The following is a 23414-nucleotide window of genomic DNA, read 5'->3' as shown; positions in this document are numbered from 1 at the left end:
ATAGAGAGGGAGGACTGAGAGACACCAGTCAGTGTACAGATATCTCCCTGAGAGAGGGGACTGAGAGACACCAGTCAGTGTACAGATATCTCCCTGAGGGAGAAAGGGGACCGAGAGACAGCAGTGTACAGATAACTACCTGAGAGAGAGGAATGAGAGACACCAGTCAGTGTACAGATATCTCCCTGAGAGAGTGGGAGGACTGAGAGACACCAGTCCGTGTACAGATATATTCCTGAGAGAGAGGGGACTGAGGAACACCAGTCAGTGTACAGATATCTCCCTAGAGAGAGGACTGAGAGACACCAGTCAGTGAACAGATATCTCCCTGCGAGATAGGACTGAGAGACATCAGTCAGTGTACAGATATCTCCCTGGGAGAGAGGGGACTGAGAGACACCAGTCAGTGTACAGATATCTCCGAGAGAGAGGGAGGACTGAGAGACACCAGTCCGTGTACAGATATCTCCCTGAGAGAGAGAGGGAACTGAGAGACACCAGTCAGTGTACAGATATCTCCCTGAGAGAGAGGGGACTGAGAGACACCAGTCAGTGTACAGATATCTCCCTGAGAGAGAGGGGACTGAGAGACACCTGTCAGTGTACAGATATCTTCCTGAGAGAGAGGGAACTGAGAGACACCAGTCAGTGTACACATATCTCCCAGAGAGAGAGAGGACTGAGAGACACCAGTCAGTGTACAGATATCTCCCTGAGAGAGAGGGGACTGGAAGACACCAGTCACTGTACAGATATCTCCCTGAGAGAGAGGGGACTGAGAGACACCAGTCAGTGTACAGATATCTCCATGAGAGAGAGAGGACTAAGAGACACCAGTCAGTGTACAGATATCTCCCTGAGAGAGAGCGGACTGAGAGACTCCAGACAGGGTACAGATATCTCCCTGAGAGAGAGCGGACTGAGAGACACCAGTCAGTGTACAGATATCTCCCTGAGAGAGAGAGGGGGCTGAGAGACACCAGACAGTGTACCGATATCTCCCTGAGAGAGAAAGGGGACTGAGAGACACCAGTCAGTGTACAGATATCTCCCTGAGAGAGAAAGGGGACTGAGAGACACCAGTGTACAGATATCTCCCTGAGAGAGAGGACTGAGAGACACCAGTCAGTGTACAGATATTTCCCTGAGAGAGAGGGAGGACTGAAAGACACCAGTCAGTGTACAGATATCTCGCTGAGAGAGGGGACTGAGAGACACCAGTGTACAGATATCTCCCTGAGCGTGAGGGGACAGAGAGACACCAGTCAGTGTACAGATATCTCCCTGAGAGAGAGAGGGGAATGAGAGATACCAGTGTACAGATATCTCCATGAGAGAGAGAGGGGACTGAGAGACACCAGTCAGTGTACAGATATCTCCCTGAGAGAGAGGGGGACTGAGAGACACCAGTCAGTGTACAGATATCTCCCTGAGAGAGGGGACTGAGAGACACCAGTCATTGTACAGATATCTCCCTCGGAGAGAGCGGACTGCGAGACACCAGTCAGTGTGCAGATATCTCCCTGAGAGAGGGGGACTGAGGAACACCAGTCAGTGTACAAATATCTCCCTGAGAGAGAGGGACTGAGAGACACCGGTCAGTGTACCGATATCTCCCTGAGAGAGAGGGGACTGAGAGACACCAGTGTACAGATATCTCCCTGAGAGAGAGAGGACAGAGAGACACCAGTCAGTGTACAGATATCTTCCTCAGTGAGAGAGGACTGAGAGACACCAGTCAGTGTACAGATATCTCGCTGAGAGAGAGAGGGGGGACTGAGAGAAACCAGTCAGTGTACAGATATCTCCCTGAGAGAGAGAGAGGGGACTGAGAGACACCAGACAGGGTAGAGATATCTCCCTGAGAGAGGGGGAGTGAGGAACACCAGTCAGTTTACAGATATCTTCCTGAGAGAGAGGGGACTGAGAGACACCAGTGTACAGATATCTCCCTGAGAGAGAGAGGACAGAGAGACACCAGTCAGTGTACAGATATCTTCCTCAGTGAGAGAGGACTGAGAGTCACCAGTCAGTGTACAGATATCTCCCTGAGAGAGAGGGGACTGAGAGACACCAGTCAGTGTACAGATATCTCCCTGAGAGGGAGGGGACTGAGAGACACCAGTCAGTGTACAGATATCTCCCTGAGAGGGAGGGAACTGAGAGACACCAGTCAGTGTACAGATATCTCCCTGAGAGAGAGGGGGGAACTGAGAGACACCAGTCAGTGTACAGATATCTCCCTGAGAGAGAGGGGACTGAGAGACACCAGTCAGTGTACAGATATCTCCCTGAGAGAGAGGGGGACTAAGAGACACCAGTCAGTGTACAGATATCTCCCTGAGAGGGGACTGAGAGACACCAATCAGTGTACCGATATCTCCCTGAGATAGAGAGGGAACTGAGAGACACCAGTCAGTGTACAGATATCTCCCTGAGATAGAGAGGGAGCTGAGAGACACCAGTCAGTGTACAAATATCTCCCTGAGAGAGAGAGGACTGAGAGACACCAGTCAGTGTACAGATATCTCCCTGAGAGAGAGAGGGGTCAGAGTGACACCAGTCAGTGTACAGATATCTCCCTGAGAGAGAGGGGACTGAGAGACACCAGTCAGTGTACAAATATCTCCCTGAGAGAGAGAGGGGACTGAGAGACACCAGCCAGTGTACAGATATCTCCCTGAGATAGAGAGGGAACTGAGAGACACCAGTCAGTGTACAAATATCTCCCTGAGAGAGAGAGGACTGAGAGACACCAGTCAGTGTACAGATATCTCCCTGAGAGAGAGAGGGGTCAGAGTGACACCAGTCAGTGTACAGATATCTCCCTGAGAGAGAGGGGACTGAGAGACACCAGTCAGTGTACAGATATCTCCCTGAGAGAGGGGACTGCGAGACACCAGTTAGTGTACAGATATCTCCCTGAGAGAGGGGACTGAGAGACACCAGTCAGTGTACAGATATCTCCCTGAGAGAGGGGACTGCGAGACACCAGTCAGTGTACAGATATCTCCCTGAGAGAGGGGACTGCGAGACACCAGTCAGTGTACAGATATCTCCCTGAGAGGGAGGGGACTGAGAGACACCAGTCAGTGTACAGATATCTCCCTGAGAGGGAGGGGACTGAGAGACACCAGTCAGTGTACAGATATCTCCCTGAGAGAGAGGGGGGAACTGGGAGACACCAGTCAGTGTACAGATATCTCCCTGAGAGAGAGGGGACTGAGAGACACCAGTCAGTGTACAGATATCTCCCTGAGAGAGAGGGGGACTAAGAGACACCAGTCAGTGTACAGATATCTCCCTGAGAGAGAGGGGACTGAGAGACACCAGTCAGTGTACAGATATCTCCCTGAGATAGAGAGGGAACTGAGAGACACCAGTCAGTGTACAAATATCTCCCTGAGAGAGAGCGGGGACTGAGTGACACCAGTCAGTGTACAGATATCTCCCTGATAGAGAGGGGTCTGAAAGACACCAGTCAGTGTACAGATATCTCCCTGAGAGAGAGAGGACTGAGAGACACCAGTCAGTGTACAGATATCTCCCTGAGAGAGAGGAGACTGAGAGACACCAGTCAGTGTACAGATATCTCCCTGAGAGAGAGAGGACTGAGAGACACCAGTCAGTGTACAGATATCTCCCTGAGAGAGAGGAGACTGAGAGACACCAGTCAGTGTACAGATATCTCCCTGGGAGAGAGGGGACTGAGAGACACCAGTCAGTGTACTGATATCTCCCTGAGAGAGAGGAGACTGAGAGACACCAGTCAGTGTACAGATATCTCCCTGAGAGAGAGGAGACTGAGAGACACCAGTCAGTGTACAGATATCTCCCTGAGAGAGAGAGGACTGAGAGACACCAGTCAGTGTACAGATATCTCCCTGAGAGAGAGAGGACTGAGAGACATCAGTCAGTGTACAGATATCTCCCTGAGAGAGAGCGGACTGAGAGACACCAGTCAGTGTACTAATATCTCCCTGAGAGAGAGGGGACTGAGAAACACCAGGGTACAGATATCTCCCTGGGAGAGAGGGGACTGAGAGACACCAGTCAGTGTACAGATATCTCCCTGGGAGAGAGGGGACTGAGAGACACCAGTCAGTGTACTGATATCTCCCTGAGAGAGAGGAGACTGAGAGACACCAGTCAGTGTACAGATATCTCCCTGAGAGAGAGGAGACTGAGAGACACCAGTCAGTGTACAGATATCTCCCTGAGAGAGAGAGGACTGAGAGACACCAGTCAGTGTACAGATATCTCCCTGAGAGAGAGAGGACTGAGAGACACCAGTCAGTGTACAGATATCTCCCTGAGAGAGAGGAGACTGAGAGACACCAGTCAGTGTACAGATATCTCGCTGAGAGAGAGGGGACAGAGAGACACCAGACAGTGTACAGATATCTCCCTGAGAGAGAGGGGACTGAGAGACACCGGTCAGTGTACAGATATCTCCCTGAGCGTGAGGGGACAGAGAGACACCAGTCAGTGTACAGATATCTCCCTGAGAGAGCGAGGGGAATGAGAGATACCAGACAGTGTACAGATATCTCCCTGAGAGTGAGGGAACTGAGAGACACCAGTGTACAGATATCTCCATGAGAGAGAGGGGGACTGAGAGACACCAGTCAGTGTACAGATATCTCCCTGAGAGAGGGGACTGAGAGACACCAGTCAGTGTACAGATATCTCCCTCGGAGAGAGGGGACTGTGAGACACCAGTCAGTGTGCAGATATCTCCCTGAGAGAGAGGGGACTGCGAGACACCAGTCAGTGTGCAGATAGCTCCCTCGGAGAGAGGGGACTGCGAGACACCAGTCAGTGTACAGATATCTCCCTCGGAGAGAGGGGACTGCGAGACACCAGTCAGTGTGCAGATAGCTCCCTGAGAGAGGGGGACTGAGGAACACCAGTCAGTGTACAAATATCTCCCTGAGAGAGAGGGACTGAGAGACACCGGTCAGTGTACAGATAACTCCCTCGGAGAGAGGGGACTGCGAGACACCAGTCAGTGTGCAGATAGCTCCCTGAGAGAGGGGGACACACCAGTCAGTGTGCAGATTGTCATGTTACACTTTGTGGTAATATATCGTTATTCTTTTCCTTGTCATCCTGAATGGTCTGATGAGTCGATGGGAAAGAAACTGCCAATCTTTAGATTGAAGAAAAAGTAATTTCTTGAATAACGATTAATTGAATAAAGTTCGCACACACTACCGAGCTATAACTACTAATAATGTAAGGTTGAATCTGTTAAACAGTAATCCATAATCTAGTATTAACTAATGATGACCTTGTGTTAACTCTCTCTCTAATCTAAACTACTCTTCGTGCTGTGAACAATACTTCTCCTTTGCTAACTACCCAGCATTCCCTGAGGTATGATATTTATTCTGGAAACTGGTGGTGTCTTCTAGTGTTTGAATTACACTGAGATGGAATAATTAACCCTTCACTGGCGTGCCTATAGACATATCATTACACAGATATCTCCCTGAGTGAGAGGACTGAGAGACACCAGTCAGTGTACAGATATCTCCCTGAGAGAGAGAGGGGACTGAGAGACACCAGTCAGTGTACAGATATCTCCCTGAGAGAGAGAGAGGGGACTGAGAGACACCAGTCAGTGTACAGATATCTCACTGAGAGAGAGGGGGGACTGAGAGACACCAGTCAGTGTACAGATATCTCCCTGAGAGAGAGAGAGAGGACTGAGAGACACCAGTCAGTGTACAGATATCTCCCTGAGAGAGAGGGGACTGAGAGACACCAGTCAGTGTACAGATTCTCCCTGAGAGAGAGAGAGGGGACTGAGAGTCACCAGTCAGTGTACAGATATCTCCCTGAGAGAGAGGGGACTGAGAGACACCAGTCAGTGTACAGATATCTCCCTGAGAGGTAGGGGACTGAGAGACACCAGTCAGTGTACAGATATCTCCCTGAGAGGGAGGGAACTGAGAGACACCAGTCAGTGTACAGATATCTCCCTGAGAGAGAGGGGGGAACTGAGAGACACCAGTCAGTGTACAGATATCTCCCTGAGAGAGAGGGGACTGAGAGACACCAGTCAGTGTACAGATATCTCCCTGAGAGAGAGGGGGACTAAGAGACACCAGTCAGTGTACAGATATCTCCCTGAGAGGGGACTGAGAGACACCAATCAGTGTACCGATATCTCCCTGAGATAGAGAGGGAACTGAGAGACACCAGTCAGTGTACAGATATCTCCCTGAGATAGAGAGGGAACTGAGAGACACCAGTCAGTGTACAAATATCTCCCTGAGAGAGAGAGGACTGAGAGACACCAGTCAGTGTACAGATATCTCCCTGAGAGAGAGAGGGGTCAGAGTGACACCAGTCAGTGTACAGATATCTCCCTGAGAGAGAGGGGACTGAGAGACACCAGTCAGTGTACAAATATCTCCCTGAGAGAGAGAGGGGACTGAGAGACACCAGCCAGTGTACAGATATCTCCCTGAGATAGAGAGGGAACTGAGAGACACCAGTCAGTGTACAAATATCTCCCTGAGAGAGAGAGGACTGAGAGACACCAGTCAGTGTACAGATATCTCCCTGAGAGAGAGAGGGGTCAGAGTGACACCAGTCAGTGTACAGATATCTCCCTGAGAGAGAGGGGACTGAGAGACACCAGTCAGTGTACAGATATCTCCCTGAGAGAGGGGACTGCGAGACACCAGTTAGTGTACAGATATCTCCCTGAGAGAGGGGACTGAGAGACACCAGTCAGTGTACAGATATCTCCCTGAGAGAGGGGATTGCGAGACACCAGTCAGTGTACAGATATCTCCCTGAGAGAGGGGACTGCGAGACACCGGTCAGTGTACAGATATCTCCCTGAGCGTGAGGGGACAGAGAGACACCAGTCAGTGTACAGATATCTCACTGAGAGAGAGGGGGGACTGAGAGACACCAGTCAGTGTACAGATATCTCCCTGAGAGAGAGAGAGAGGACTGAGAGACACCAGTCAGTGTACAGATATCTCCCTGAGAGAGAGGGGACTGAGAGACACCAGTCAGTGTACAGATTCTCCCTGAGAGAGAGAGAGGGGACTGAGAGTCACCAGTCAGTGTACAGATATCTCCCTGAGAGAGAGGGGACTGAGAGACACCAGTCAGTGTACAGATATCTCCCTGAGAGGGAGGGGACTGAGAGACACCAGTCAGTGTACAGATATCTCCCTGAGAGGGAGGGAACTGAGAGACACCAGTCAGTGTACAGATATCTCCCTGAGAGAGAGGGGGGAACTGAGAGACACCAGTCAGTGTACAGATATCTCCCTGAGAGAGAGGGGACTGAGAGACACCAGTCAGTGTACAGATATCTCCCTGAGAGAGAGGGGGACTAAGAGACACCAGTCAGTGTACAGATATCTCCCTGAGAGGGGACTGAGAGACACCAATCAGTGTACCGATATCTCCCTGAGATAGAGAGGGAACTGAGAGACACCAGTCAGTGTACAGATATCTCCCTGAGATAGAGAGGGAGCTGAGAGACACCAGTCAGTGTACAAATATCTCCCTGAGAGAGAGAGGACTGAGAGACACCAGTCAGTGTACAGATATCTCCCTGAGAGAGAGAGGGGTCAGAGTGACACCAGTCAGTGTACAGATATCTCCCTGAGAGAGAGGGGACTGAGAGACACCAGTCAGTGTACAAATATCTCCCTGAGAGAGAGAGGGGACTGAGAGACACCAGCCAGTGTACAGATATCTCCCTGAGATAGAGAGGGAACTGAGAGACACCAGTCAGTGTACAAATATCTCCCTGAGAGAGAGAGGACTGAGAGACACCAGTCAGTGTACAGATATCTCCCTGAGAGAGAGAGGGGTCAGAGTGACACCAGTCAGTGTACAGATATCTCCCTGAGAGAGAGGGGACTGAGAGACACCAGTCAGTGTACAGATATCTCCCTGAGAGAGGGGACTGCGAGACACCAGTTAGTGTACAGATATCTCCCTGAGAGAGGGGACTGAGAGACACCAGTCAGTGTACAGATATCTCCCTGAGAGAGGGGACTGCGAGACACCAGTCAGTGTACAGATATCTCCCTGAGAGAGGGGACTGCGAGACACCAGTCAGTGTACAGATATCTCCCTGAGAGGGAGGGGACTGAGAGACACCAGTCAGTGTACAGATATCTCCCTGAGAGGGAGGGGACTGAGAGACACCAGTCAGTGTACAGATATCTCCCTGAGAGAGAGGGGGGAACTGGGAGACACCAGTCAGTGTACAGATATCTCCCTGAGAGAGAGGGGACTGAGAGACACCAGTCAGTGTACAGATATCTCCCTGAGAGAGAGGGGGACTAAGAGACACCAGTCAGTGTACAGATATCTCCCTGAGAGAGAGGGGACTGAGAGACACCAGTCAGTGTACAGATATCTCCCTGAGATAGAGAGGGAACTGAGAGACACCAGTCAGTGTACAAATATCTCCCTGAGAGAGAGCGGGGACTGAGTGACACCAGTCAGTGTACAGATATCTCCCTGATAGAGAGGGGTCTGAAAGACACCAGTCAGTGTACAGATATCTCCCTGAGAGAGAGAGGACTGAGAGACACCAGTCAGTGTACAGATATCTCCCTGAGAGAGAGGAGACTGAGAGACACCAGTCAGTGTACAGATATCTCCCTGAGAGAGAGAGGACTGAGAGACACCAGTCAGTGTACAGATATCTCCCTGAGAGAGAGGAGACTGAGAGACACCAGTCAGTGTACAGATATCTCCCTGGGAGAGAGGGGACTGAGAGACACCAGTCAGTGTACTGATATCTCCCTGAGAGAGAGGAGACTGAGAGACACCAGTCAGTGTACAGATATCTCCCTGAGAGAGAGGAGACTGAGAGACACCAGTCAGTGTACAGATATCTCCCTGAGAGAGAGAGGACTGAGAGACACCAGTCAGTGTACAGATATCTCCCTGAGAGAGAGAGGACTGAGAGACATCAGTCAGTGTACAGATATCTCCCTGAGAGAGAGCGGACTGAGAGACACCAGTCAGTGTACTAATATCTCCCTGAGAGAGAGGGGACTGAGAAACACCAGGGTACAGATATCTCCCTGGGAGAGAGGGGACTGAGAGACACCAGTCAGTGTACAGATATCTCCCTGGGAGAGAGGGGACTGAGAGACACCAGTCAGTGTACTGATATCTCCCTGAGAGAGAGGAGACTGAGAGACACCAGTCAGTGTACAGATATCTCCCTGAGAGAGAGGAGACTGAGAGACACCAGTCAGTGTACAGATATCTCCCTGAGAGAGAGAGGACTGAGAGACACCAGTCAGTGTACAGATATCTCCCTGAGAGAGAGAGGACTGAGAGACACCAGTCAGTGTATAGATATCTCCCTGAGAGAGAGAGGACTGAGAGACATCAGTCAGTGTACAGATATCTCCCTGAGAGAGAGCGGACTGAGAGACACCAGTCAGTGTACTAATATCTCCCTGAGAGAGAGGGGACTGAGAAACACCAGGGTACAGATATCTCCCTGGGAGAGAGGGGACTGAGAGACACCAGTCAGTGTACAGATATCTCCCTGGGAGAGAGGGGACTGAGAGACACCAGTCAGTGTACTGATATCTCCCTGAGAGAGAGGAGACTGAGAGACACCAGTCAGTGTACAGATATCTCCCTGAGAGAGAGGAGACTGAGAGACACCAGTCAGTGTACAGATATCTCCCTGAGAGAGAGAGGACTGAGAGACACCAGTCAGTGTACAGATATCTCCCTGAGAGAGAGAGGACTGAGAGACACCAGTCAGTGTATAGATATCTCCCTGAGAGAGAGAGGACTGAGAGACATCAGTCAGTGTACAGATATCTCCCTGAGAGAGAGCGGACTGAGAGACACCAGTCAGTGTACTAATATCTCCCTGAGAGAGAGGGGACTGAGAAACACCAGGGTACAGATATCTCCCTGAGAGAGAGAGGACTGAGAGACACCAGTCAGTGTACAGATATCTCCCTGAGAGAGAGGGGACTGAGAGACACCAGTCAGTGTACTAATATCTCCCTGAGAGAGAGGGGACTGAGAGACACCAGTCAGTGTACAGATATCTCCCTGAGAGAGAGGGGACTGAGAGACACCCGTCAGTGTACTAATATCTCCCTGAGAGAGAGGGGACTGAGAGACACCAGACAGTGTACAGATATCTCCCTGAGAGAGAGAGGGGACTGAGAGACACCAGTCAGTGTACAGATATCTCCCTGAGAGAGAGGGGACTGAGAGACACCAGTCAGTGTACAGATATCTCCCTGAGAGAGAGGGGACTGAGAGACACCAGTCAGTGTACAGATATCTCCCTGAGAGAGAGAGGGGACTGAGAGACACCAGTCAGTGTACAGATATCTCCCTGAGAGAGAGGAGACTGAGAGACACCAGTCAGTGTATAGATATCTCCCTGAGAGAGAGAGGACTGAGAGACACCAGTCAGTGTACAGATATCTCCCTGAGAGAGAGGGGACTGAGAGACACCAGTCAGTGTACTAATATCTCCCTGAGAGTGAGGAGACTGAGAGACACCAGTCAGTGTACTAATATCTCCCTGGGAGAGAGAGGGGACTGAGAGACACTGGTTAGAAATATCTCTCAGTAAGATGTTAATGGATTCCTCATGGTTTGGCTGGTTGCTGGATGAGGGTGATGTAGAGTTCCTGCCGAGTGACTGGGTCCTGTGCTGCCATTTGACTCCCTGTTTTGACAGTTCCTGTCATGATATTCGGACCAATCAATACACACACAACACCACAGCCAATCACAGCCAAGAGCATACACACTATAAAACGGGGAACACGACACTTCCCGCTCATTCCAGCAGGAGACAGCTCAGGACACAGAGCTCACAGCAAGCCACTCAGACTCCACCATGTGCTGAGTGCCTCTCCAAGATAGTGTTAGGAATAGGTCCACAGATTCAAGGGTAATGAACGAACCTCAGTAACCAGTTTACCATTGTAAATATGTGTTAGTAATAAAACTGAGTTGTACCATCTGCAACCGTGTTGGTTCGTCTGTGTAGCAGAGCACCCAACACGACAGTTTCTCTCTTAAACTCTCTTCCAACAGATGTAGACGAATGTCAGGACAGTGTTGATCGTTGTGGCTCCACTTTAATCTGTGAGAACACTGCTGGCTCATTTGTCTGTCGGCCCAGGGAGCAATGTGGACCAGGACTGACCCTCGACACGTATGGCAGCTGTGTTGGTAAGTGCAAACTGCAACCATGACCACCCCCCCCCCTCATCCAGAGCAATAACCCTCGGGTTTCGGGAGGGGGGCGGTTAAACAGAGAATAACAGCTACTCGGGAGTGAGTTACAGACTGGAATCTAATCGAGGGGTTTGGAGTGGTTTATATATAGAATAACAGATACCCGGGAGTGAGTTACAGACTGGAATCTAATCGAGGGGTTTGGAGTGGTTTATATATAGAATAACAGATACCCGGGAGTGAGTTACAGACTGGAATCTAATCGAGGGGTTCGGTGTGGTTTATATATAGAATAACAGATACCCGGGAGTGAGTTACAGACTGGAATCTAATCGAGGGGTTTGGGGTGGTTTATATATAGAATAACAGATACCTGGGAGTGAGTTACAGACTGGAATCTAATCGAGGGGTTCGGGGTGGTTTGTATACAGAATAACAGATACCCGGGGGTGAGTTACAGACTGGAATCTAATCGAGGGGTTCGGGGTGGTTTATATATAGAATAACAGATACCTGGGAGTGAGTTACAGACTGGAATCTAATCGAGGGGTTCGGGGTGGTTTGTATATAGAATAACAGATACCCGGGGGTGAGTTACAGACTGGAATCTAATCGAGGGGTTCAGGGGGGTTTCTATATAGAATAACAGATACCCGGGAGTGAGTTACAGGCTGGAATCTAATCAAGGGGTTCAGGGGGGTTTCTATATAGAATAACAGATACCTGGGAGTGAGTTACAGACTGGAATCTAATCGAGGGGTTCAGGGGGGTTTCTATATAGAATAACAGATACCCGGGAGTGAGTTACAGGCTGGAATCTAATCGAGGGGTTTGGAGTGGTTTATATATAGGATAACAGATACCCGGGAGTGAGTTACAGACTGGAATCTAATCGAGTGTTTCGGGTGGTTTATATATAGAATAACAGATACCCGGGAGTGAGTTACAGACTGGAATCTAATCGAGTGTTTCGGGTGGTTTATATATAGAATAACAGATACCCGGGAGTGAGTTACAGACTGGAATCTAATCGAGGGGTTCAGTGCGGTTTATATATAGAATAACAGATACCCGGAAGTGAGTTACAGACTGGAATCTAATCGAGGGGTTCGGGGTGATTTATATATAGAATAACAAATACCCGGGAGTGAGTTACAGGCTGGAATCTAATCGAGGGGTTTGGAGTGGTTTATATATAGAATAACAGATACCCGGGAGTGAGTTACAGACTGGAATCTAATCGAGGGGTTCGGGGGGGGTTTATATATAGAATGACAGGTACCCGGGAGTGAGTTACAGACTGGAATCTAATCGAGGGGTTCGGGGGGGGGTTTATATATAGAATGACAGGTACCCGGGAGTGAGTTACAGACTGGAATCTAATCGAGGGGTTCGGGGTGGTTTATATATAGAATAACAGATACCGGGGAGTGAGTTACAGAGTGGAATCTAATCGAGGGGTTCGAGGTGGTTTATATATAGAATAACAGATACCCGGGAGTGAGTTACAGACTGGAATCTGATCGAGGGGTTCGGGGTGGTTTATATATAGAATAACAGACACACGGGAGTGAGTTACAGGCTGGAATCTAATCGAGGGGTTCGGGGTGGTTTATATATAGAATAACAGATACTCGGGAGAGAGTTATAGACTGGAATCTAATCGAGGGGTTCGGGGTGGTTTATATATAGAATAACAGATACTCGGGAGTGAGTTACAGACTGGAATCTAATCGAGCGGTTCGGGGTGGTTTATATATAGAATAACAGATACCCAGGAATGAGTTACAGACTGGAATCTAATCGAGGGGTTCGGGGTTTATATATAGAATAACAGATACCCGGGAGTGAGTTACAGACTGGAATCTAATCGAGGGGTTCGGGGTGGTTTATATATAGAATAACAGATACCTCGGAGTGAGTTACAGACTGGTATCTAATCGAAAGGTTTGGGGTGGTTGAGATATAAAATAACAGATACCCGGGAGTGAGTTATAGACTGGAATCTAATCGAGGGGTTCGGGGTGGTTTATATATAGAATAACAGATACCCGGGAGTGAGTTACAGACTGGAATCTAATCGAGGGGTTCGGGATGGTTTGTATATAGAATAACAGATACCCGGGAGTGAGTTACAGACTGGACTCTAATCGATGGGTTTGAGGTGGTTTATATATAGAATAACAGATACCCGGGAGTGAGTTACAGACTGGAATCTAATCGAGGGGTTCGGGGTCGTTTATATATAGAATAACAGATACCCGGGAGTGAGTTACAGACTGGAATCTAATCAAGGGGTTTGGGGTGGTTTATATATAGAATAATAGATACCCAGGAGTGAGTTCCGGACTGGAATCTAATCAAGGGGTTTGGGGTGGTTTATATATAGAATAACAGATACCCGGGAGTGAGTTACAGACTGGAATCTAATCGAGTGGTTCGGGATGGATTATATATAGAATAACAGATACCCGGGAGTGAGTTACAGACTGGAATCTAATCGAGTGGTTCAGGGTGGTTTATATATAGAATATCAGATACCCGGGAGTGAGTTACAGACTGGAACCTAATCGAAGGGTTCGGGGTGGTTTATATTTGTGATTAACAGATACCCAGGAGTGAGTTACAGACTGGAATCTAATCAAGGGGTTCGGGGTGATTTATATATAGAATAACAGATACTCGGGAGTGAGTTACAGACTGGAATCTAATCGAGGGGTTCGGGGGGTTTATATATAGAATAACAGATACCCGGGAGTGAGTTACAGACTGGAATCTAATCAAGGGGTTCGGTGTGGTTTATATATAGAATAACAGGTACCCGGGAGTGAGTTACAGACTGGAATCTAATCGAGGGATTCAGGGTGGTTTATATATAGAATAACAGATACCTGTGAGTGAGTTACAGACTGGGATATAATCGAGGGGTTCGGGGTGGTTTATATATAGAATAACAGATAACCAGGAATGAGTTCCAGACTGGAATCTAATCGAGGGTTTCGGGGTGGTTTATATATAGAATAACAGATACCCGGGAGTTCCAGACTGGAATCTAATCGAGGGGTTCGGGGTGGTTTATATATAGAATAACAGACACTCGGGAGTGAGTTACAGGCTGGAATCTAATCGAGGGGTTCGGGGTGGTTTATATATAGAATAACAGATACCCGGGAGAGAGTTATAGACTGGAATCTAATCGAGGGGTTCGGGGTGGTTTATATATAGAATAACAGATACCCAGGAATGAGTTACAGACTGGAATCTAATCGAGGGGTTCGGGGTGGTTTATATATAGAATAACAGATACCCGGGAGTGAGTTACAGACTGGAATCTAATCGAGGGATTCGGGGTGGTTTATATATAGAATAACAGATACCCGGGAGTTACAGACTGGAATCTAATCGAGGGGTTCGGGGTGGTTTATATATAGAATAACAGACACCCGGGAGTGAGTTATAGACTGGAATCTAATCGAGGGGTTCGGGGTGGTTTATATATAGAATAACAGACACCCGGGAGTGAGTTACAGACTGGAATCTAATCGAGGGGTTCGGGGTGGTTTATATATAGAATAACAGATACCCGGGAGTGAGTTACAGACTGGAATCTAATCGAGTGGTTCAGGGTGGTTTATATATAGAATATCAGATACCCGGGAGTGAGTTACAGACTGGAACCTAATCGAAGGGTTCGGGGTGGTTTATATATAGAATAACAGATACCTCGGAGTGAGTTACAGACTGGTATCTAATCGAAAGGTTTGGGGTGGTTGAGATATAAATAACAGATACCCGGGAGTGAGTTATAGACTGGAATCTAATCGAGGGGTTCGGGGTGGTTTTTTATAGAATAACAGATACCCAGGAGTGAGTTACAGACTGGAATCTAATCAAGGGTTTGGGGTGGTTTATATATAGAATAACAGATACCCGGGAGTGAGTTACAGATTGGAATCTAATCGAGGGGTTCGGGATGGTTTATATATAGAATAACAGATACCCGGGAGTGAGTTACAGACTGGAATCTAATCGAGGGGTTCAGGGTGGTTTATATATGGAATAACAGATACCCGGGAGTGAGTTACAGACTGGAATCTAATCGAAGGGTTCGGGGTGGTTTATATTTGTGATTAACAGATACCCAGGAGTGAGTTACAGACTGGAATCAAATCAAGGGGTTCGGGGTGGTTTATATATAGAACAACAGATACTCGGGAGTGAGTTACAGACTGGAATCTAATCGAGGGGTTCGGGGGGTTTATATATAGAATAACAGATACCCGGGAGTGAGTTACAGACTGGAATCTAATCGAGGGGTTCGGGATGGTTTGTATATAGAATAACAGATACCCGGGTGTGAGTTACAGACTGGACTCTAATCGATGGGTTTGAGGTGGTTTATATATAGAATAACAGATACCTGGGAGTGAGTTACAGACTGGAATCTAATCGAGGGGTTCGGGGTGGTTTATATATAGAATAACAGATACCTCGGAGTGAGTTACAGACTGGTATCTAATCGAAAGGTTTGGGGTGGTTGAGATATAAATAACAGATACCCGGGAGTGAGTTATAGACTGGAGTCTAATCGAGGGGTTCGGGGTGGTTTATATATAGAATAACAGATACCCAGGAGTGAGTTACAGCCTGGAATCTAATCAAGGGGTTTGGGGTGGTTTATATATAGAATAACAGATACCCGGGAGTGAGTTACAGACTGGAATCTAATCGAGGGGTTCGGGATGGTTTATATATAGAATAACAGATACCCGGGAGTGAGTTACAGACTGGAATCTAATCGAGGGGTTCAGGGTGGTTTATATATAGAATAACAGATACCCGGGAGTGAGTTACAGACTGGAATCGAATCGAGGGGTTCGGGGGGTTTATATATAGAATAACAGATACCCGGGAGTGAGTTACAGACTGGAATCTAATCGAGGGGTTCGGGATGGTTTGTATATAGAATAACAGATACCCGGGTGTGAGTTACAGACTGGACTCTAATCGATGGGTTTGAGGTGGTTTATATATAGAATAACAGATACCTGGGAGTGAGTTACAGACTGGAATCTAATCGAGGGGTTCGGGGTGGTTTATATATAGAATAACAGATACCCGGGAGTGAGTTACAGACTGGAATCTAATCGAGGGGTTCGGGGTGGTTTATATATAGAATAACAGATACCCGGGTGTGAGTTACAGACTGGAATCTAATCGAGGGGTTCGGGGTGGTTTATATATAGAATAACAGATACCCGGGAGTGAGTTACAGACCGGAATCTAATTGAGGGGTTCGGGATGGTTTATATATAGAATAACAGATACCCGGGAGTGTTACAGACTGGAATCTAATCAAGGGGTTCGGTGTGGTTTATATATAGTATAACAGGTACCCGGGAGTGAGTTACAGACTGGAATCTAATCAAGGGGTTCGGTGTGGTTTATATATAGAATAACAGGTACCCGGGAGTGAGTTACAGACTGGAATCTAATCGAGGGATTCAGGGTGGTTTATATATAGAATAACAGATACCTGTGAGTGAGTTACAGACTGGGATATAATCGAGGGGTTCGGGGTGGTTTATATATAGAATAACAGATAACCAGGAATGAGTTCCAGACTGGAATCTAATCGAGGGTTTCGGGGTGGTTTATATATGGAATAACAGATACCCGGGAGTGAGTTACAGACTGGAATCTAACCGAGGGGTTCGGGGTGGTTTATATATAGAATAACAGATACCTGGGAGTGAGTGACAGAGTGGAATCTAATCGTGGGGTTCGGGGTGGTTTATATATAGAATAACAGATACCCGGGAGTGAGTTACAGACTGGAATCTAATCAAGGGGTTCAGGGTGGTTTATATATAGAATAACAGATACCTGGGAGTGAGTTACAGACTGGAATCTAATCGAGGGGTCTCTCTGTAAAATAACTGCTCCTGCCTCTATGTTCAACAGACACCAATGAATGTGTGGACCTCAGTCAGCCCTGTGCGAAGGGCTTTAATTGTATCAACACCATCGGCTCCTACACCTGCCACAGGAACATCATCAGCTGTGGCCATGGGTACGAGGCTGCTGAGGACAACGCACGGTGTGTGGGTACGTTTGCGCTGGAGAACGGATCTCCCCGAGCCCCGCTCCCTGTTACAACTGTGGGATTAATTCAGATGCCTCTCTCGCCATTGCAGATATCGACGAGTGTCAGACTGGAACGCATCGTTGCGACGGCGAGCAGATCTGTCGCAACGCCCCTGGGAGCTACCGCTGTGACTGTCGACAGGGGTACCTGGTGGACCCCTACACCAAGGCTTGTGTGGGTACGAGAATCATCGATCGTGCACTGGTCCCTCCCCCCCTACCCACCACCTTTCTCTCCTGAGCTCAACCCCCACCCAGCACCCCCCTCTTCCTAAGCAATGGAAGTGACTCCCAGCGCCGTTACGTCTTGAGTAGCGAAGATTAAGGGGGAATGACCTGATTGAGGGGTTTAAGAAGACAAGGTCCTACATCCGAGGGAGAGTCCAGAACTAGACCTTAAAATGAGAGCCAGGCCATTCAGGGGTGATGTCAGGTCGCATTTCCCCACACAGAGGGGAGCGGAAATCTGACAGTAATTTCCCCCCTTGCACGTTGGAAATACGATGTGCTGAAGGAGGAGCGAGACAAGCAGGTGAAGGAGTAGTGGCCAGTTTCTCAGTGTCTGTGTTGGCTGTTCACTATTCTGGGTACTGATCATTAAGACTGAGGTGTGGCTCGAGGGAAGCTAAAATGGAAAGAAACCTGCAAAGTTGGGGCGGAGCCATTTTAGTTCCTATTTCGACAGCGAAGCCTGTGTGTCATCTCTGTATATCTCTGAGGCGCAAAACCCTACAAAGAGAAACTGGTATGTCATCTCTACAAACTTCAAAGAAGGGAAATAGAGGATTATGAAGGTAGAACGTATAGAGAAAATGCTGAAAATTTCAGCAGGTCTGGCAGCTTCTGTAGGGAGAGAAAAGAGCGAACGTTTCGAGTCCAGATGACCCTTTGTCAAAGCTAAAAGGTAGAGAAAGTGGGAAATATTTATACTGTGGAGTGAGAATGAAAGATGAGTCACAGCCACAGAATCCAAGGGGAAAGAGGGCTAATGGCCACAGAAACCAGGGGGAAAGAGGGCTAATGGCCACAGAAACCAAGGGGGAAGAGGGCTAATGGCCACAGAAACCAGGGGGAAAGAGGGCTAATGGCCACAGAAACCAGGGGGAAAGAGGGCTAATGGCAGTCCCCAGAGAGAACAAAAGGTCAAACAGCAGGGAAACTAACATCAGAGGGTAAACTCTGACAGATACAGATGTGGGGGAGGGGAAGTGGGGAGCAAAGGTAAGGAAAGGTGGATAAGATGGGGGGGGGGGGTAGGTGTAAATATAAAGAAAGACAAGAAAGAAAGAAATGGTAAAAGACAGTTAAAATGTCCTACCTTTTAGCTTTGACAAAGGGTCACCTGGACTCGAAACGTTAGCTCTTTTCTCTCCCTACAGATGCTGCCAGACCTGCTGAGATTTTCCAGCATTTTCTCTTTGGTTTCAGATTCCAGCATCCACAGTAATTTGCTTTTATCCATATATTATGAAGGTAGATTAGGTAAGGAGGGGGCTAAAGTGGCACTTAGGGACCAGCACGAGTGATCGAGCTGAATGACGTCTTTCTGTCCATTCGTCTGAAAGAATGACGGAACAGTCTCAAGAGGCCTACTTCCTAGACGGCAAGATGTAGGAGTTGGAGTAAAAGCAGGCCATTTGGCCCATCGAGTCTGCTCCGCCATTCAATGAGATCATGACCGATTTGATACGTCCTCCATGTGCCGATGTGGGTTTACCTAGTTGATGCATTAAGGCGGCGGTTAGATGCCGATTAACCTGCCCACTCACCTGCTGTGCCCCGACAGACATCGACGAGTGCCGGCGGTATATGGGACGGCTCTGCGCCCAGAAATGCGAGAACTCACCCGGATCGTATCTCTGCTCCTGCGCGATCGGGTACAGACTTGCCGAGGACGGCCGGAACTGCAAAGGTGATAGTTGTTCCCCAGTGTTTAATTAAAGCGGGTCCCCCAAGGTGGGCTGTTATGAAAGTGAGCGCCCTGCTCTCCTCCCCCCTTCCCCACCTGTCACATACAGAGTGCTGGGGGGTTCCTGGTAGATAAGACCATAAGAAATGGGAACAGGAGGCCATTCAGCCCTTCGAGCCTGCTTCACCATTTAATAAGATCCAACTCTCACGACATCCACTTTCCTGACTGATTTTAAAAGCACCTTCTCATCTCAGCCTCGAAAATGCTCAAGAACACGGCCTCCTTGGGGGTCAAGGATTCCAAAGATTCGCCACTCTTTCAAATAAGTTCTTCCTTAAATCAATCTATACAAGGGGTAGAGACCAAACTGTTTAATCTTCCCTCAAATGGCAATCCCTGGGATCATCCCAGCAAACCTCCTCTGTACTGCTTCCGATGATAATATATCTTTCCTTCCGCCAGGGGATCAAATCGGCACACCGTATTCCAAATGTGGCCTCACCAGTTCCTTGTCCAGTTGCGGAAACACCTTTTTACTTTGATACTCCAGACCCCTTGAAATAAAAGCCAGAATTCCACCTGCCTTCCCTACTACCTCCTGCACCTGTAAGCTAGCTTTCTGGGTTCCGTGAATAAAGACCAACCACCGCCCCCTCCCCCCCCACCACCCACCCACCCGAGTCCCCTTTCATCTCCAGCTTTCTGCAATCTCTCTCCAACTCAAACGATAATCCGCCTCCTCACTCTTTTCTCCCAAAAGGAATAATCTCACGTTTTTTTCCCCCGTTGAATCCCATTTGCCAATTTTCTGGCCACTCATTTAGCCTGTCACTATCTCCCTGTAAACTATTCATACCCTCCTTCCCTCCCACCTTTGAAAGGAGCCGGCGTTTGCTCGTGAGGGTAGCCTCTCTGGAGATAGTAGCCTCTCTATTGATGGGAGGGGTGGGGCTGGACACAGGAGCCTCTGGGTATTCAGATGTTGGCTGGGAGCTGCACAGTCGCGGACGGGCGAGGGGGGGGTGGGGTGGACTGGGTTGTGGGGAGGCGATGGTTGTTGGGATCTCTCTGTCCTGAGAATGTTTGATCTTTGCCCCTCCCCCCACACCTCTCTTTCAGATGTGGACGAATGTGAGGCCAGTCCCTGCGGCCAGGAATGTGCCAATGTTTATGGATCGTATCAGTGCTACTGCAGGCAGGGGTACACCCTCAACCAGGTGGACAGAACTACCTGTGAAGGTGAGTTTCCGGTTGCGTTTAATAAAACACTTGGGGTTTTAGGAGACTGAGAGGCCACCTCTTTCAAGATCCTGGAGGGATAAAAGGGTGGTTAGCACTGCTGCCTCGCAGCACCAGGGACCCGGCTTCCATTTCAGATTTGATGACTGACTGCGTGGAGTTTGCACTTTCTCCCTGTGTTTGGCCACGTAACAAATACAATAGGATGGAAATAGAGGGATACGGACCCCGGAAGTGCAGGTTTTAGTTTAGACAGTGTCATGTGAGTGTCCCTTTAAGAAAGAATTGTGTCTTATCACATGGCTTCAGTGATGTCATTTTGTGGGTGGAGCTGGGCTGTGGCTCTGTGAGCTGTTCTAGTTTCATTTTCACTTTATGACTGCTGTGTACTCGGGGAGAAAGAAGTGTTTTTTTTCCTGTCTCTCTATTTTCATTTTAAACAGTTGTTACAGAAAAAAAAACCCATTGATTATAGTTACCTGCTTTGGTAACTTAAAATATATAGTTTGCTTTCCCGGATGGGTTTAAACCTGGTGAGACAGGGGTCAGAATCTCAGGAAAAGCCAGTCGTTTTCAAGTGAGAATATAGAGTGCCGGGCCACGCCCTTGAAAAGGGTTTTTTTTGTTTATGGGATTTTGTTTTCGAATTGGAACAGTTAAGGGGGGATTCATTAAGGGTTATACATATATTATTGTAGCTGTGTGGGGTCTTTATGATGATAAAAATTCTTGCCGTGTGCGCTTATAAAAATGTTAACTAAATTCTTGGAATAAAGCTTGTTTTTGTTTAAAGTGTCCAGGGAGGCTGTTGAATCACACCTGAAGGAAACGCTCTTGTGCTCATCTTAGCCAAATTCAACATTTTGTTATGGGCCAGGGTTTAAAAACTCCAAAGTATATTATGGAGTTCACCTGACCTATAACTTTTTGTAATAATTTTCAATTCCTCTCTGGTCACAGGAGAGGTGCCGGAGCACTGGAGGATAGCCAATGTGGTTCCATTGTTCAAGAAAACAGGCAGAGCTAAACCATGAAACTACAGGCCAGTCAATCGAACCTCAGTGGTGGTGAAATTGTTGGAAGCAATTCTGAGAGACAGAATTAATCTGTATTTGGAGAGAAAGAGGTTAATCTAGAACAGTCAGTATGGTTTTATTAAAGGGAGGTCATGTCTGACCAACTCGATTGAATTTTATAAAGAGTTGACCAGGTGTTCAGATGCATTGAACATCAACAAGACTTTAAAAAAAAAATTAGAGTACTCAATTCATTTTTTCCAATTAAGGGGCAATTTAGCGTGGCCAATCCACCTGCCCTGCACATCTTTGGGTTGTGGGGGCAAAACCCATGCAGAGAATGTACAAACTCCACACGGACAGTGACCCAGAGCCGGGATCGAACCTGGGACCTCTGCGCCGTGAGGCAGCAGTACTAACCACTGTGCCACCGTGCTGCCCCGACATCAACAATACTTTTGATAAGGTCCCACATGGGAGACTGATAGCGAAGGTAAGAGCCCATGGGATCTAAGGACATTTGGCAAATTGGATCCAGAATTGGCTGAGTGGCAGGAAGCACAGGGTGATGTTCGAGGGGTGTTTTTCCGACTGGAAGTTTGTGTCCAGTGATGTCCCGCAGGGATCAGTGTTGGGGCCCTTGCTATTTTGTGGTTCAAATAAATGACTGGCATGAATGTAAGAGAGTTGTTCAGTAAGTTTGGGGATGATAATGGGGTGGGGTGGATATAGATGGACAGATCAGTGGCAAATGGAATTAATCCTGAAAAGTGTGAGATGATGCACTTGGGCAGGACAAACAAGACTAGGAAATACAGGATACATAGCAGGACCTTGGCAAGCACCAAGAATGAGAGGGACCTTGGTGTGAATGCACGCTGGTCCCTTAAGGTAGCAGGGCATGAGGATACAGTGGTTAAGAAGGCATATGCAGGGCAGCACAGTGGTTAGCATTGCTCCCTATGGCGCTGAAGACCCGGGTTCGATCCCGGTCCCAGGTCACTGTCCGTGTGGAGTTTGCACATTCTCCCCATGTCTGTGCGGGTTTGACCCCCACAACCCAAAGATGTGCAGGGTGGGTGGATTGGCCACGCTAAATTGCCCCTTAATTGGAAAAAAAATATTTGGGTGCTGGAAATGTATATTTTTTTTAAAAGCATATGGTAGACTTGCCATTATTGACCGAGGCATGGAGTTAAACAGCAGGGAGGTTATGCTGGAACTGTATAAAACGTTGGTTAGGCCACAGCTGGAGTACTGTGTGGAGTTCTGAAATCCACATTATAGGAGGAATGTGATAGCACTGGAAAGGTGCAGAGGAGATTTACCAGGATGTTGCCGGGGCTGGAGAGCTTTAGTTATGAAGAGAAATTGAATAGACTGGGGCTGTTTTCCTTGGAGCAGAAGAGACTGAGGGGGGGTGGGGGGAGACATGATTGAAATGTATAAAATTATGTGGGGCATGGATAGAGTAGACAGGAAGAAACCTTTGCCCTTGGTGGAGGGATCAGTGACCAAGGGGCATAGATTTGAGGTAAGGGGTCGGAGGTTTCGAGGGGATGCGAGGAAAAATCGTTTCACCCAGAGGGGGGGTGGGAGTCTGGAACTCGCTGCCTGAAAGGGTGGTGGAGGCAGAGACCCTCATAACGTTTTAAAAGTATTTAGATGTGCACTTGTGATGCCAAGGCAGACAAGGCTATGGGTCGAGTGCTGGAAATTGGGATTAGAATACTTGAGTGGTTGTTTTTGGCTGGCGCAAACCTGATAGGCTGAAGGGCCTTTTCTGTGCTGGAGACCTCGGTGACTATCTTCCGGAGTCAAAAGAACATTGGTGTTTCATTTTCACAGCAAACTCCTGTCTCTCTCTCTCT

The 23414-nt window shown here is 48.2% G+C and overlaps 1 protein-coding gene across 1 annotated transcript in view; it reads left to right on the top strand.

The window, feature by feature from the left end:
- The window catches only part of LOC140398964 (fibulin-1-like), a 316048-nt gene that overhangs the window by 289806 nt on the left and 2828 nt on the right, over positions 1-23414 (top strand). The window contains exons 9-13 of the mRNA XM_072487977.1: positions 11086-11223; positions 17194-17337; positions 17427-17555; positions 19163-19288; positions 20408-20527. Coding sequence (XP_072344078.1) covers positions 11086-11223; positions 17194-17337; positions 17427-17555; positions 19163-19288; positions 20408-20527 — 657 coding nt within the window. The remainder of the gene's footprint in view (positions 1-11085; positions 11224-17193; positions 17338-17426; positions 17556-19162; positions 19289-20407; positions 20528-23414) is intronic.

This window comes from Scyliorhinus torazame, chromosome 22 (genome assembly GCF_047496885.1).
Source record: "Scyliorhinus torazame isolate Kashiwa2021f chromosome 22, sScyTor2.1, whole genome shotgun sequence".
NCBI classification, from domain to species: Eukaryota; Metazoa; Chordata; class Chondrichthyes; order Carcharhiniformes; family Scyliorhinidae; genus Scyliorhinus; species Scyliorhinus torazame.
Note: the sequence above shows the minus strand (reverse complement) of the source record. Positions and strands in the feature narration are given on the sequence as shown.